This window comes from Xyrauchen texanus, chromosome 14 (assembly GCF_025860055.1).
Source record: "Xyrauchen texanus isolate HMW12.3.18 chromosome 14, RBS_HiC_50CHRs, whole genome shotgun sequence".
Lineage (NCBI taxonomy): Eukaryota > Metazoa > Chordata > Actinopteri > Cypriniformes > Catostomidae > Xyrauchen > Xyrauchen texanus.
The window spans coordinates 9,506,066-9,520,624 of NC_068289.1; the positions used below are offsets into that span (position 1 = coordinate 9,506,066).

Genomic DNA, 14,559 nt, shown 5'->3' on the forward strand with positions numbered 1-14,559 from the left:
GGACAGATAGGCATACACCTTAACTAGTTTTTAACATTTTTAATATTTAACTTGCTATTATATAATAAAAGAGGCAATAGCATTAATTTTAAGGCTTTAAATATAGATATATATTTATTTAAATATATAACAAACTGTAGTTAGTCAACTTACATGACTAGGAATGGAAATTGTAAGGAATGTAATGATTCATAAAAGTACTTGTTTAAGATATTGACTAAACTGGAAGCACTGTATGTTTTGTGCTGTATATTCAAAAGAACCAAACATTACAGTCATTCGTTCGGGGATCAAAATACACTGGTAGCACTGTGGGTTTTACACTGTAGATTAAGTAGAGGGCAGCACTGATGGAAACACTGTCAGAGTAATTTAGTAAGGTGTTCCATCTGCATAGGCGTAAAATTGCATGCAGAGAAACCGTTAACTGAACCGAAAGTCATGAGTATCATACGGTTTCAGTATTTTTTAAAGAATGGAACTGGTTCTGAACAAGAACTGGTTCTCAGTACCCAACCCTATACATGACATGCTCTCTTCCTGTCTAAGTGGGTGGTTCTTGCCAAAATTAGCTCTGAAATGTGGACCAGACTTTATGACAATGGTCAAAAGTCTGGCTTAGTGAGAAGGGAATGTAGGGATCTGTCTTCAGGCTCTTACCCATCTGGAGTTCAGTGATGACTTCAACCAGAGACCAGTCCAGACTGTAACCGCAGTGGGATTTGTCCAGCAGGCTGTCCAGTACTTGACGCACTGTCTGTCTCTCATCCACCATTACGGTCTTCGAACTCTCATCTGATAGGTGCACTCGGATTACCAACTGAGGGAGAGGCAAGACATGACAATAGTTATGTATATTTGTAGGTTTTAGGGTGCTTGAGATAAGAGCTGTGCGGTATGACAGTATATATCGTGCAAAGATGGAAATGTGTTACATACAAGCACTTCCAGTGTAGACAGATTTGTTGATTAGTATAAAGGGAGTGATGTATTTTGTGATGCATTGGTTTATGGTTGCCAAACACTGTCACAACTTGCCACATTAAAGGAATATTCCGGGTTCAATACAAGTTAAGCTCAATCGACAGCATTTGTGGCATAATGTTGATTACCAGAAAAATAACTTTGAGTCCCTCCTTTTCGTTAAAAAAGCTAAAATCGAGGTTACAGTGAGTCACTTATGATGGAAGTGAATGGGACCAATTTTTGGAGGGTTTAAACAGAAATGTGAAGCTTATAATTTTATAAAAGCACTTACATTAATTCTTCTGTTAAAACGTGTGTATTATTTGAGCTGTATAGTTGTTTAAATAGTTTAAACAAAGTTGTTATATTGGCTATAACTTTACACAGAAAAGGTTAGTTAGTGACTTTATCACACTACAATTATGTTAACACGCATACTGTTTATATCTTGTGAGAGTATTTTAACGTTTATGGATTGTCCCCATTCACTTCCATTATAAGTGCCTCACTGTAACCCAGATTTTTTAAAAGAAAAGGAGAGGAAAGTCGAAATACATTTTTGTGGTAATCAATATTATGACACAAATGTTGTCGATTGAGCTTAACTTGTAATGAACCCAGAATATTCCTTTGATGTGGAATTAATTTGATATGCAGACAAAGGTGCACTAATAATATTTCTGAATAATTGTACCTTTTGGTTTGCCCATCAGGTTCCAAACAAAAAAATAGAAACTAACTGAGATGACGTGGCTTTCATTTGACACAACTTTACAGTAAGTTAATGTATTATATCATAAAGAAATACTCTAGGTTGTATAACATATAAAACATTTTGGGTTTTATAAATACATATATTATGATAAAAACTGATAATGCAATATCAAATTATTCATAGGGTGATTATATAAGATTTTGTTCATACTGCCCACCCCTACATGAGATAATCTGTTTGAATACATTCCTAAATGACCTAACCCAGACTTTCCTCTCTCATCTCTCACCACACAGATGGTCAAAGGCAAAAAACAAAAAAACAATCCAGTGAAAATGGTGCCCAGACTTTCAACCATAGATAGTAACACATACAAATGAAGTATTAATCTACACAGGTCATTAATCTACCATCCACTGTAATCTATTGCAGACTCCAATATAAAATCAAATTTTCTCGCTCCTTTATGGAATCATGTCTTTGTCAAAGTCCTGTGCTTAAATTGAACAGAAACCAAATTTACTCCACATTAGAAAAGCTATATTGTAAAAAAAAGTACATAATTTTAACAGAAAAAGAATGTAAAAATGCTACAATAACATCCAGTGAGTGGTAGTTCTGCGGACAGAGACACCTTGTTGATGAGAGAGGTCAACAGATAATTTGACTAGTTTGAGCTGACAGAAAGGCAACAGTATCTCAGATAACCACTCTGTACAATTGTAGTGAGCAGAATAGCATCTCAGAATGAACAGCACGTCGAAGCTTGAGGCTGATTGGCTACATAGTGGACCATAGTGTTCTAAATAAAGTGCTCAGTGAGTGTATATCAAAGAAATTAAAAAATATAAAGATATAATTATTTAGCCATATCACTCAGCCCTAAAAACAGCTACTCTCTTATTTCAAATCTTTACTCCAGTCTTTCTCTCTGTACATCTGTACATCAGTTAACAAAGATCAGTTTATTTGAAGAATTATCAGATAACAATTTGGGGGACCCAAATATCTAGTAATATCTCTGGTCACGTGACACAAGGTGACATCATCCTCCCTGAGCACTGCCGTTAATCCAGCAGTTTGTTAAATTTCTACAATCTCTCATTCCAGTTTAACTCTGTATTTTAAGAGCACATTTACAGTGATTTTACTCAGAGATTTCAGAGCAGCATCCAAAAAGAGTCACTGGCTCAGTTTTTGTGTACTGTGACAGTACAGTGACCTGACCTAGAAAACATTCCATCAGGGCTCCTGACACACACACAAACACACTGACAGAGCAGACGCTGGGAGTAAGGACATGCATGCACACATGCACAAAGCCATACACCTAATCCCCTCAATGTGTTTAAGTTGTCTTGATGATCCTATCTTGGCTGTTTGTTTCAGAACAGAAGCGTCACTGACAATGCCCTGACACAAGACAAGCATTTTCGATTGTAATACAATAATTACACAAACATACAGTATTTGAACGCAAAGTCCAAACACTTGGCATTACATTCAAAATATCAAACCAAGCAATGTTTTCAGATTTCATCTTTCTAAGCCATTTTCATTGCAAATCATTGGACAGAATTTTCAAATCGAAGGACATTTCTTTGCCCACAAAGACACGACTCGTTCACAGTCTCATCTTCCCTATTGTAATATATGGCAGCGAGAGCTGGACAGTCAAGAAACAAGAACAGAAAAGAATCGACGCCTTCGAAATGTGGTGCTGGAGATGAATCCTGTCGATACCATGGACAGCCAGACGGATAAACAAATCTATATTGGAGCAAATCAAACCGGATATGTCTCTCGAAGCAAGGATCACCAAACTATGACTTGCCTACTTTGGACACATCGTACAAACAGATCACTCACTGGAGAAGGACGTTATGATGGGACGCATCGAAGGAACAAGAAGAAGAGGAAGACCAGCAACCCGATGGCTCGACACTATCAACGGAGAAGACCTAGGCCCAACTTATCCAACTGGCACATGATCGATCTTCCTACAGATTGTTCATCCATCAAGTCGCCATGGCTCGGAATCGAGCATAGGGCCTTTAACTAACTAATTAAGCCATTTTCTGCAATTACTTTTAACCAACTGATCTCAAGGTGATTTTTAGTGGATGCATGAAATCAGTTTCCCTCAAGTTCACACAGGTGATCTATCAGAGTAACCACAGGTGTATTACTGCATCACATTTACTATGGACATGTTTCACAAACACTTGAACAATATATCTATAAAAAATTATAACTAAAGTAAAGTAGAGAGGTATAAACAGTACTGGAGGTTTTAAACAAGCTAGAAAACATTTGAAACCAGGGCAGTGTTTGCATGTTAAGGTGTATTTGCCATCTTACCTTTTTAACCTGTGCTTCCTTTATCTTCTCCAGAGCCACTCGAATCTTCTCAGCTTTTTGTTTGGCAGCTTGTTCCTCCTAAATACAAACATACATGATTAAAACATGAAAATAACACATGACTAATTGTACCAGGGTGTGGAGTTCCTCATGACTTCCAGTGGTTAAACATTTGGACATTTGATGATCTAAAACAGTATTTCCCAACCTTTTTGTCTTATGTATGCCTATAGGTTTTGTAGTTTTAACTAAGCAAAATCGAAATCTACCCAAAGGAACCTACTTAAGTACCCCCTGATGTATGTTTAACCCTGGTTGAGAAGCAATATATTCTCCAGAGCACACAACTCTTACATTTACCTGACTTTTCCAGCAAGATGCCATAGCAATAGGTTTTTTTTTTTATCTTGGAGAAGAATACAAGCTTTGATTCTTTGGACCAAAGAATACAGATGAAACAGTACTAAGACATCTGTTGGTAAACACAATCTGAACGCTCTTTCTATGGGTTTCGCACAGATTCTCCTCAACAGATTAGAGAAAGCTGCTTTTCAATAGTCACAGCTGGAGTAACAGGTCCATTCAAATAGAATGACAAAATCCCCCAAATAAAAAAGCTTTCAAAATGGACATTTAAAAGAAAACATCCACAGGTAAAACACAAAACTATCCCATTGTAACGTGTAAAGCTGGTCCAGGTCTGTCCATCACTGTTGCCGGTACTTGAGGTGTGCAATCACATGCTGTGAGCAGTTCAAGCAATTTCCACATAAAGACATAATGGCCAAGATGGTGTCAGCTTCCTTCAAAGTATAAATGACAGGAATTCTCCTCTAAGATTCTCCACAGCATAGAGTATTCCAGCAGAGAAGCTATTCTGCCCAGAGAGCATAAAACACATCTGCCATAAACAGATGAGAGGTGGAGGCTGGGCAGAACTAGATACACTCTACCTCTCGTCTACTAATTAATCTCTCTCTCTCTCTCTCTCTCTCTCTCTCTCTCTCTCTCTAAAACAAAAGGATAGGACCTCCCCTTTTTCTGTCAGATAGGCTTCTGTAAAGCCCTTCCCATCTCTGCTTCTGTGGGTGTGTGTTTGTATGCAATAAATTTGATGTGGGCTAGGGTATGTTTTGAGTCAGAGTGTATTATCCTCTCCACACTGCAGTGGAAAAGCCACAAAAGGGCAGAGAAAGACTGACTCTAGCTACATACAATGATCCAAAACACATTCGCATTATTTTAACTAACAAAATGCCAAATTAAGTGATTACAGCTTAAGTCTCTTAAGAGCACCCATCACCCACTAACTAATGCTTTCCATGAGCACTCATAGTAGTAACACGCAAAAGCTAAAACATCCCTAATCAGAGCCATACGTTTTACTCAGCTTTGGAATTGACTTATATATAGTCAGATTTAGAACAGTGTTACAACTTAAATTATGTCACTTATCGTTAGTGACATTAAGACTGTTTTGGTGCCCGACATATTGTGGATGATTCCCATCCTCTTGTGATTCCCTTTTAAATTATGACCTTGCATAACATTTCTGCCAAAATTCCACAGTTTCAACAAATACTGTTACTACTATGTAAAATCATAAATTGACATGGGATTTTAAACAGTGTTCCAAACAGTGCAAGAAGCTTTCAGAATCTTTGGCATTTTATTTATTTCATTTTGTGTTGACAGTGGTAGCCTATACCAGGTCACCTCAGTTTAATTTGAGTACTATAGTAGTATAAATAATACTAGTTATATCAAATTGTAGAAAAAATGGTTCACTCAGTTTTTGTTACTATTTTACTATTTTCAATTCATTTACAGTTACTCTCTAAACCCTAAAGTTGTTGTCAATAAAAATTTGGGCTGTCAATCGATAAAAAAATGTAATCAAATTAATTACATTGTGTCCTGATTAATTAATTGCGATTAATCACATATACAAATATTTGATGTGAAAGCCCCTCATATAACAATAATTCAATATATAAAGATTATACATATTAATATCAATATATATATATATATATATATACATATTTATCTTTAAATATACATATTTATCTTTATATATATATATATATATATATATATATATATATATATATATATATATATATATATATATATATATATATATATATATATATATAAAATAAAAAGTATTCAGATAATTAAAATGCATTACATCCTTGTGGCAGAAGTTAATAATTGATATGACAATACAAAAAGCGGCTTTAGAATACAATGTATTGTTTACTACCATATTATTGATCATAAGCCAATCATTGGCACACAGTTCACAAATACCCATTTCACAAGTGAATTTGTCAATCGGTTGGAGATTTATTATGAGGGCTTGTTTAAGGACACGCTCAATGTACACTTGCGTCAGACATGCTTGTGTAGCGTCTCTGGTGCGTCGCATCATAAACATAAAATGTTTAGGTCACTGTGTCAAGTTATATATAGTTTAATATTCAATCTTTAAACACATCTTGAGATCCCTTAGTTCGCATTTGCGCTCTTTCAAGTGTTTTGAACGCAAGAATGTAACACATGTTTGTGTTGTGTGTCTGCTGAATGTTGTTTTCTTCACTGTATAAACTGTGCATTGCTCATACAGCAGAAATTGCACTTACTGCCCTCTGGAGTAAACAGGTGGTACTACAAGCTTGCATTTCTCATTAATCTTCCCTATTATGGTCCGGGGGTAGTGCGATTAATTGCGTTAATTATTTTAACGCGTTATTTCTTGTCAAATTAATCGCACTGAATTAACACGTTAAATCGACAGCCCTAATAAAAATATTGAAGTGGTCCTAATTAAACAGTACTTGAAATGTCACATTTTAGAATCATAACTCAAATATACATGTTCTTTACATTTAGGCTTAGAGTAATATACTAAATATCCAAATATATTTATGTAAAGTCCAAAATTGCAGCCGTGAGGAATACCCATAAGCCCTTGCGCTTGAATAAATTATGTACGTTTGGTCAAAACAAGGTAACATATGAAAAAAAAATTGCTATTTAAAAATGTATATTTTTGATTCTTATGATTATAGTTGTGATTTGTGTGAAGTCTGATGTACTTTGAGCCTGTTCAATTTAATCCATTATTCTTTACACAATTGTACTTAACAAAAGTGCATATTTATGTGCACTAAGAAGTACTGAGAACCGAGATTCCAGTCATAATTTCCCCTTTACTGTATAAGACTTGCTATAACTCAATTTGTTGCAGCTAGATATGTATGATGAATAACATGATGGCTCAGGACTTACTGAATCATAATATATGTTACGGTGTATTTCTTATCATGAAGAAAATAAGGCAATAAGCTGCTTTATTAATAAGAGTGTGTAGAGGTCGACCGACATATCGGTTTTGACAATTAATCGGCACCGATAACAGATTTCTAGAACTATCGGTTATTGTCAAAAACACACACCGATATTTTTTTCCCCATTACGTCCGGTGCTGGAGCTGCTGGGAATGGTTATTCAGTATGAGAGCAGCCTCTAGAGATTAAATAACTTCATCACTTGAATGAGGCCACAAGGTGTTTGTTTTGACACGAGTCTACTCTGCATGGAGCGGAACACTTCAGATGCAGATTTAAAACATCAACAACGAAAAGGTATACAGTACACACTGTCATATCATTATAAAGTAATTTATTTGTTGACTAGATGCTGCATTAGTAGAGAACAGCAGTATATTTGCCGACAAGGCTGAGATGATTAAAGCTAACATCAAGTGGTTAAAACACTCACAGTGAATAACAAATGGATGGTTGCAAAAGCGTTCAGTGTAAACAGACCCTTACAGTTGGTGGAGGTTTTTGGCCTTTGCAGCTTGATCTCTTATAAGCATTTCTCAGATTAAGCAATGAGTTGTTTAAATGCTTTGTTAGGAAAGATGTTCAACTTGGAAATGTCGGTCTCGAGATCCTCGTGTTTGGTTCCAGTCTGTTGTGTTCTGTTTGTTTGAACAGCCCCTGGCCTGGGCTCATAGTCTGAGCCGCTTCACCACTGAGTTCAGCTGAATACCACTGCTATCTGTGAATACTGCTACTCTACATACAAGTATTAATATTCATATATTTATTTCATTAAAAAACGTACAATACATTTTCATGGTTCAGTCAGTATTTTATTTTTGTAATACATTTCAGCACTATTTTACTTTAAGTGTTATTTTTTCATTCAGTATCAATTTTAAAAACTATTGGTTGATTAATCGGTTATTGGCAGGTACTGCCCAACTTAGTTATCAGTATCGGTAAAATCCACTATTGGTCAACCTCTAGAAAGAGGTTTATTTTTTGTGAGTTAAAGATGAATTGAAATGAACAAAAAGCTTAGAGAGGGTAGTCTTCACCCCAAACCTGTAGAGTAAAGATATATGGACTTCTGAAGCAGAGCTGGAACTACAACCCTGCTTTGACTGCACTGACTGGAGTGTTTTTGAAGCTGCTACCGATACCAATCTGGATGAGCTCACAGATACTGTGACATCATATATCAGTTTCTGTGAGGATATGTGCATTCCTACTAGGACTTATTAACTTTCAACTATGACAAACCATGGTTTACAGGAGGTTGTACTTCCTTCACCAGTTGTGAAAATTATCAAAATTATTACAATTGTATTTAATTTTTAATTGATGAGTTGGACTGAATAATGGTCACTATAAACTGTGTAATATGTTTTGATGATACTATTATTCTGAAGCATGTGAAATAGGACTAAAAAAGATTGAGCAGTTGTGTCTAAACTTTTAACCTGCACCATATTGACCAAACCCTACTGCTGTCAAATTCCACTGACTACTTGTTAATTTGCAATATGATCAACAGGCATTGCCAGATTAAGGAATGAAAACCTGGGTGATGAAACTCCCCAAGAATAAAGAGGATTATCAGAGCCTGCACATTCCCTGAGCTTGAGTTCCTGCAACCAATCAGATCACCTCAACCAATCCAAGCCTTGCTAATGCCAACAGCACAACAACTGACACACTGCACCCATAGCAAACAGAGGCTCGTCGTTAGTCCCAGCAATGAAACCAATACAAACTCTGGAAAGGACATTTTAACTGCCAGCACATTTATACAAAGATATTGTAAATATGTATAAGGGTTACCAAAATTGCAGCGTTACTGAGTCAGTGATCTCTATCTTGATAGCAACTCAACATGACCTTGTTTAGTCAGAGAGCAACTACAGTAAATGGATGAACACTCTGCTATGGATTTGGTTCGAACACCCGTTCAGGGCAGTTGGCAACATCACAGGTCAGAGAGAGCAGGCTGCTGCAGGTCTGTGGACCATGGAACAGTTTAACAGGATGAGCTGACCTGTGCTAAGAAATCTTAAGACCTAAACACCATCTAATGTGTTTGATAGCGGTTTGGTTCACAGACTGCTTTCGATGTACTTTTGTGCCATATAGTTTAGTGTTTCTCAAATGGTGGGTTGTGACCCAAAAATAGGCCGAAAGAAAAAACAATGCTAAATGTAAATAATAAAATGCAATTAAGCATATCATTATATGAAGTTAGGATAGCAAAATAAATTAGTAGATGCCAACAAGAAAAAGTTGCCCTCATCCTCAAAAACCATGAACCAAGACTACATTAAATATGGGTTGACTTGTTAGGCTGGTAAATCTCACTTCTATTGTTGTTTATGCATATACAAAATGTTCTATATTCTATTCAGCCTATGTCATGGTAATAAATGTTGGACCTCTGCAGTCATCATAATATTAATGCATTTAGATGTTGGATTTTAAGGACATTTTTAAACAATATTTGTCCTTTGTTCAGGTCATCAATTGATGTCCAATGTAAAATCTGGGTCCTGAAGCAAAACCATTCGAACACAACTGCTTTCGTTCTCTGTGTGGACAGCCAACCCTTTTGTTTGGTAAGTCTACAGCCTATTGTTTCCAAAGAAACTTGATCGTTTCCTGGAATCCATCTGTTGTGCTGATGATCGTCACTCGCTACCTTGTGGTTCTGTCTGCCACCTGGCCTCAGCCAACAGATCTGGGGTTGTAGCAATAATAAATCAATTCAGGTAAAGTGGTCCACTTTTTGTCATTGAAATGAATGGCACAAAGTGTCCCATTTTACCCATTTCTAACCTATTCAATCAAGTGCCAGCTTTCAAGAATATGTTGTAACACTAACGTCATGTTCTTATATAAGTACAATATTACTCTGTTGAACTCATGTCCAAATGTTTAACCATCTGCATGTGAGAGCCCATGACGTACAACAAAATACACTCACATATTCATATTTTATGACATTTGGACATGCAATCCTTAAGAGCTGCCGATACCACACGGCTCAAAAATGTAATTTCAAAACATGCACACATGTAAATTCTTTATAGATACACTTTAAACCACTAGTCATAGTGCTTAACAGTTTTGCTCATTACCAGTCACCAGCATCCTGTTGTGTAAACAACCCTCACCAACGATTAACCAATTGCAAAGTTAATTAGATGCAGTAAATTAATATAAATAGTCAAACAAATTAGACAGGATGAAAACTAAAAGTCTATTCACACCAAGTGAATGGGTGAAATTATTCGGGGAAAGAAAAACGTGCATGACAAGATTTTAAATGATGAAATCTCTATAAGCTCCTTTATAGAATACTCTTTGTACTGCAATGATTCATCTATTTTTATTTAGAGGCTAGGTAAATGTTTTATTATTTGCTGATGTTTTGGCAGATGCTTTTATCCAAAGCAATTACGTTTTTTTAATAATTTTTTTTAAGTGAGCGCATTCACATGAACACCAATTTGTTGACAACAAACGGAAAATCTGTATTTAAAAAAAATTGGACACAATTTTACACAAATTATTCTCTGCTTTAGACGTCAAAACGTAAACAGTCATGCACACAACACTTGTGCACATTGGTTAAGCCGATAACACTGCCAATAAAGGTGTTTACATGCAACCCCTTATTGTGGTAATTGCTAAACGGCATAGTCACCCAAAAATTATAATTCTCTCATTCCATCCCAGATTTTAAAGCTTTTATGAACTTAATCCAATCAAGGAAAGTCATTTAAGACATTTACATGACCTTACAGGTAGTCTGCTTAAGCATACCGGTAATCAGTTTAAATGGACACCAGAAAGCAGGTTATTACGAGCGGCATATTGCGAGAAAGCAGCGACCCCGTTTACATGCACCGTATAAGCTGTGTACTCTTTAATCCCGTATACATGCAGCTCTGTCAGTAAGCAGCTTTCTCCACAGCAACGTAATTACCCTGCAATGCCTGTATATAACAAACATGGTATCCGAGGAAGACTTCACTATTTTATTCTCTGTTGCTTTGCTTTATTTCCAGATATTAAAGAGTAGTTGTTCGTTTCCTTACCTTTCTATCGCGACCTGCAGAGGAACTGCACTTCAATAGTGGGGTTTCCCTTTACGTAAAACTCTGTGATTTCCTCAATGTACCAGCGCATATTCCCGAACGTGAGGGACAAACCCTCTGTAATTTACAGGGGTTTTTATAAATCGGTTTAGTTTATAGTGTTTGTGCTTTTCCTAATATACTCCCAGAAATATTTTTTTTATTTGTGTATGTGCTCCATCCTATGAATTTGTTATTTGGTTTGTTCCATGCACATGCATCAAACCCCCATCAGAACACCCCTTATGTGTTTACATGGCCACATAAACAGCTTTCTCTGGGAGAAACCAAGGGGTGTTAAACTGCTTTCTCTTATTAGTTAATCACCGTTCTTATTTACATGACGTTTCAGGCCGCTTTCTGCAAAACTCTGGAATAAACCATTTTTTTAAGTGCATCTAAACGCTGTCAATGAGCCCGTTTACATGCACACCAGTACGCTGATTACGCTATAAAATCAGCTTATTTAAAAAATCAGACAAGATATCCGCATTTACATGACATTTTAAATCATCGCGTTATTCACTACTTTTGACGTCAAAACGAGAAGAGGCATGTGCTCAACACGTGCACAAATTGGATGAGCCAGTAAGAACATCGGGTAAGTTCACAAGGCACTCAAAATTAGCGTAATGGGTAAAAGTCAACTCATGTCGATCAGGTTATTCATAAGCATTTATAGCCTTTACACCAATAAAGGAATGCGGTTTATTGCGTTTACATGACCGCACACGTTCTTGCACACTATTAAGCTTGTCTTATTAAGGACATGCAAGTGAACACGCTCAATGTGGTCAGTATAAGATTGTGCATATGAGGCACTCATTATTGTTGCATGGGAATTAAATCTATGACTTAAGTATTGCTAGGGCAATGGTGTACCAGCAGTATTTAAACTTTGTTTCAGACAATGAACTGTCTGGGTGCAAGAATTGGACTTTGTGTGAACAGGCTTTAAAACTGCATAGCACTATGACTATCAACAACACAAAAACAGAGAGCTCAAGTTAATACAGGGATGGGCATTCTAAATGTGTTATAAAAAAACACAAGCACTGTACACGATGTGAAGTAACCATGCACAACGCTGCACAGCAATGCCAGTCAATTGTTCATTTGTTGGAATACTGAAGTCTAATGTTCTTTGATCTACTGAATTGACTGAGATCAGGCCAAGAATCAGAATACGTGCAAACCAGCAAGGATTATAGGCCCGTATGAAATTAACAGAAAAACAGCAATATTAGTAACAAGGTTATACAATTTCCACAACTTTATTTCAAACCTCATAATAAAAAAAAAAAAAAAAGGAAAATTGTGAAAAATAGCATGCACAGAGGGGTTAAGAAGCCACCAGGGAAAACTCATCTCATCCAGAGAGGGAAGGAGGGTGTCACCTTGGTCAGCAAGTGAAAGGGCTTTCCTGCAATGCTTTTCAGAATGAGAGAGGTCTCCCTGTCCAGATACGAGTGCTTTGTGCAGAGAAAGAGAAACAAGAGTCATTAGAGCTTTGATTAATAAACATGAATGATTTATCATAGTGTGAAAGCAGCATGGGGAAAACGTGAGCAATAAATAAATGAATATGGAATTTCATTCTAAGTTTACATGTTAACTTTTAATGTGACATGTCCCACATAAAAACTAATGCAATGTGGTGTTAGAAGCACATCATACCAGTGTGATTTTCATAGATGATCAGTAATGAGTGTGTTTGTGAATGTATGTGTGATGGACTCTCTTTCATTTATTAATGAGAAGCAAAAAAACAGAAAGACAGCTGTCTATAATTATGTTTAGGTCAGTTGTGATTGTAAGTGAGGGTCTGTAGGATAGAAGGATATATCAGAGGAATCTCTCCAGATCAGTCTACTCTCTATGACTACTCTACTGCACAATCAAAATAAAGCATACTATTCATTGATTGCATTGGTAATTCTATGAAAACAAATGGAACATTCCCACTTTATATCAGGTGTCTTTAACTGCTATGTACTAACATTAAAAAATGCAATGTATTTATTGTGTAGCTACATGTAGAGTATTCTCACAAGATTCACATTTGTTGCTACCGAGTTTGAGCTATGGTAGATTTATAAGCAAGGTTAGAGGTTATGGTAAGGCCTATCACTAACCTTACTTCTAAACATACCGTTAACCTTGCCTTACATCTAAAGACCCCAATATACTTTATATGAAATACGTACGCATGTGGCGACGTCATTTAGAAGAAAATCTGGTCAAATCGGTGGTTCGTAACAGCTCGTCTGGGCAAACTATTAGGTAAAATTTGTTCCCGCTGCTAAACACATTCTTAATGCCATTGGTCAACCTCATTGGAAGACGTGACCTGGAGCTCCACCTACCTTGAGGCCGGCATCTAATTCCCATTCACAGTATTCCAGCTGTTAAGATCCATCAATATGAACACAACGGCATCCAGTTAATAGTGAGCTGGTGCAAATTTACCTATGTCTGTACAATTGTTAGCGTAGAGACATTTTCCAAGAACACGTCATGCATTTTTTGTTTTGCTTAATTAGCCTGTAAAAGGAATCAAATCTACTCAAATACTCTTAAGTCCCCTGCACTCTAATATGCTGCTTTATTCATGTGCCTTCTGCAGTGAAAGCCATTCACACATCTTTTAGAATGTAATCAAGATAAATTAATAATTTTGTACTTCATATATATATATATATTACATCAAATCATCACCATGTGGTTAAAAAATATCTTTTAATCTACTTATAGAATGAGGCATAAAGTCATTGATAACACATTTTAATGTCACATTAGTTAAGTTTTTACTAAGTATCTTCATTTAAAATGTTATTCTAAACACCTCCCACAGTGGTGTGTTTGGTGTCAAATGTTAGCAAACAGTATACCGGTTTCAAACTTCTTTTTACCCCTGAAGAATGATGAATAACTTAAACCCACTTCTAAAAGTAAGGTTAGGGGTTAAGGTAAGGGTAGGTTTAGGTTTATTAAATGCATGTGCTTTAAATGCAAGTACAATGCAACAACACAGACATACCTAATA

General features: G+C 36.2%; 1 protein-coding gene across 4 annotated transcripts in view; it reads right to left on the reverse strand.

The window, feature by feature from the left end:
- raph1a (Ras association (RalGDS/AF-6) and pleckstrin homology domains 1a) overlaps positions 1 to 14,559 on the reverse strand; it is a 93,280-nt gene that overhangs the window by 20,856 nt on the left and 57,865 nt on the right. For 3 of the 4 annotated variants that reach the window (XM_052142730.1, XM_052142729.1, XM_052142731.1), the window contains 3 exons: positions 12,911 to 12,985; positions 4,043 to 4,120; positions 661 to 820 (listed from right to left, as the gene is read on the reverse strand). In XM_052142730.1, coding sequence (XP_051998690.1) covers positions 661 to 820; positions 4,043 to 4,120; positions 12,911 to 12,985 — 313 coding nt within the window. The remainder of the gene's footprint in view (positions 1 to 660; positions 821 to 4,042; positions 4,121 to 12,910; positions 12,986 to 14,559) is intronic. The other variant, XM_052142732.1, reaches the window with a different exon arrangement.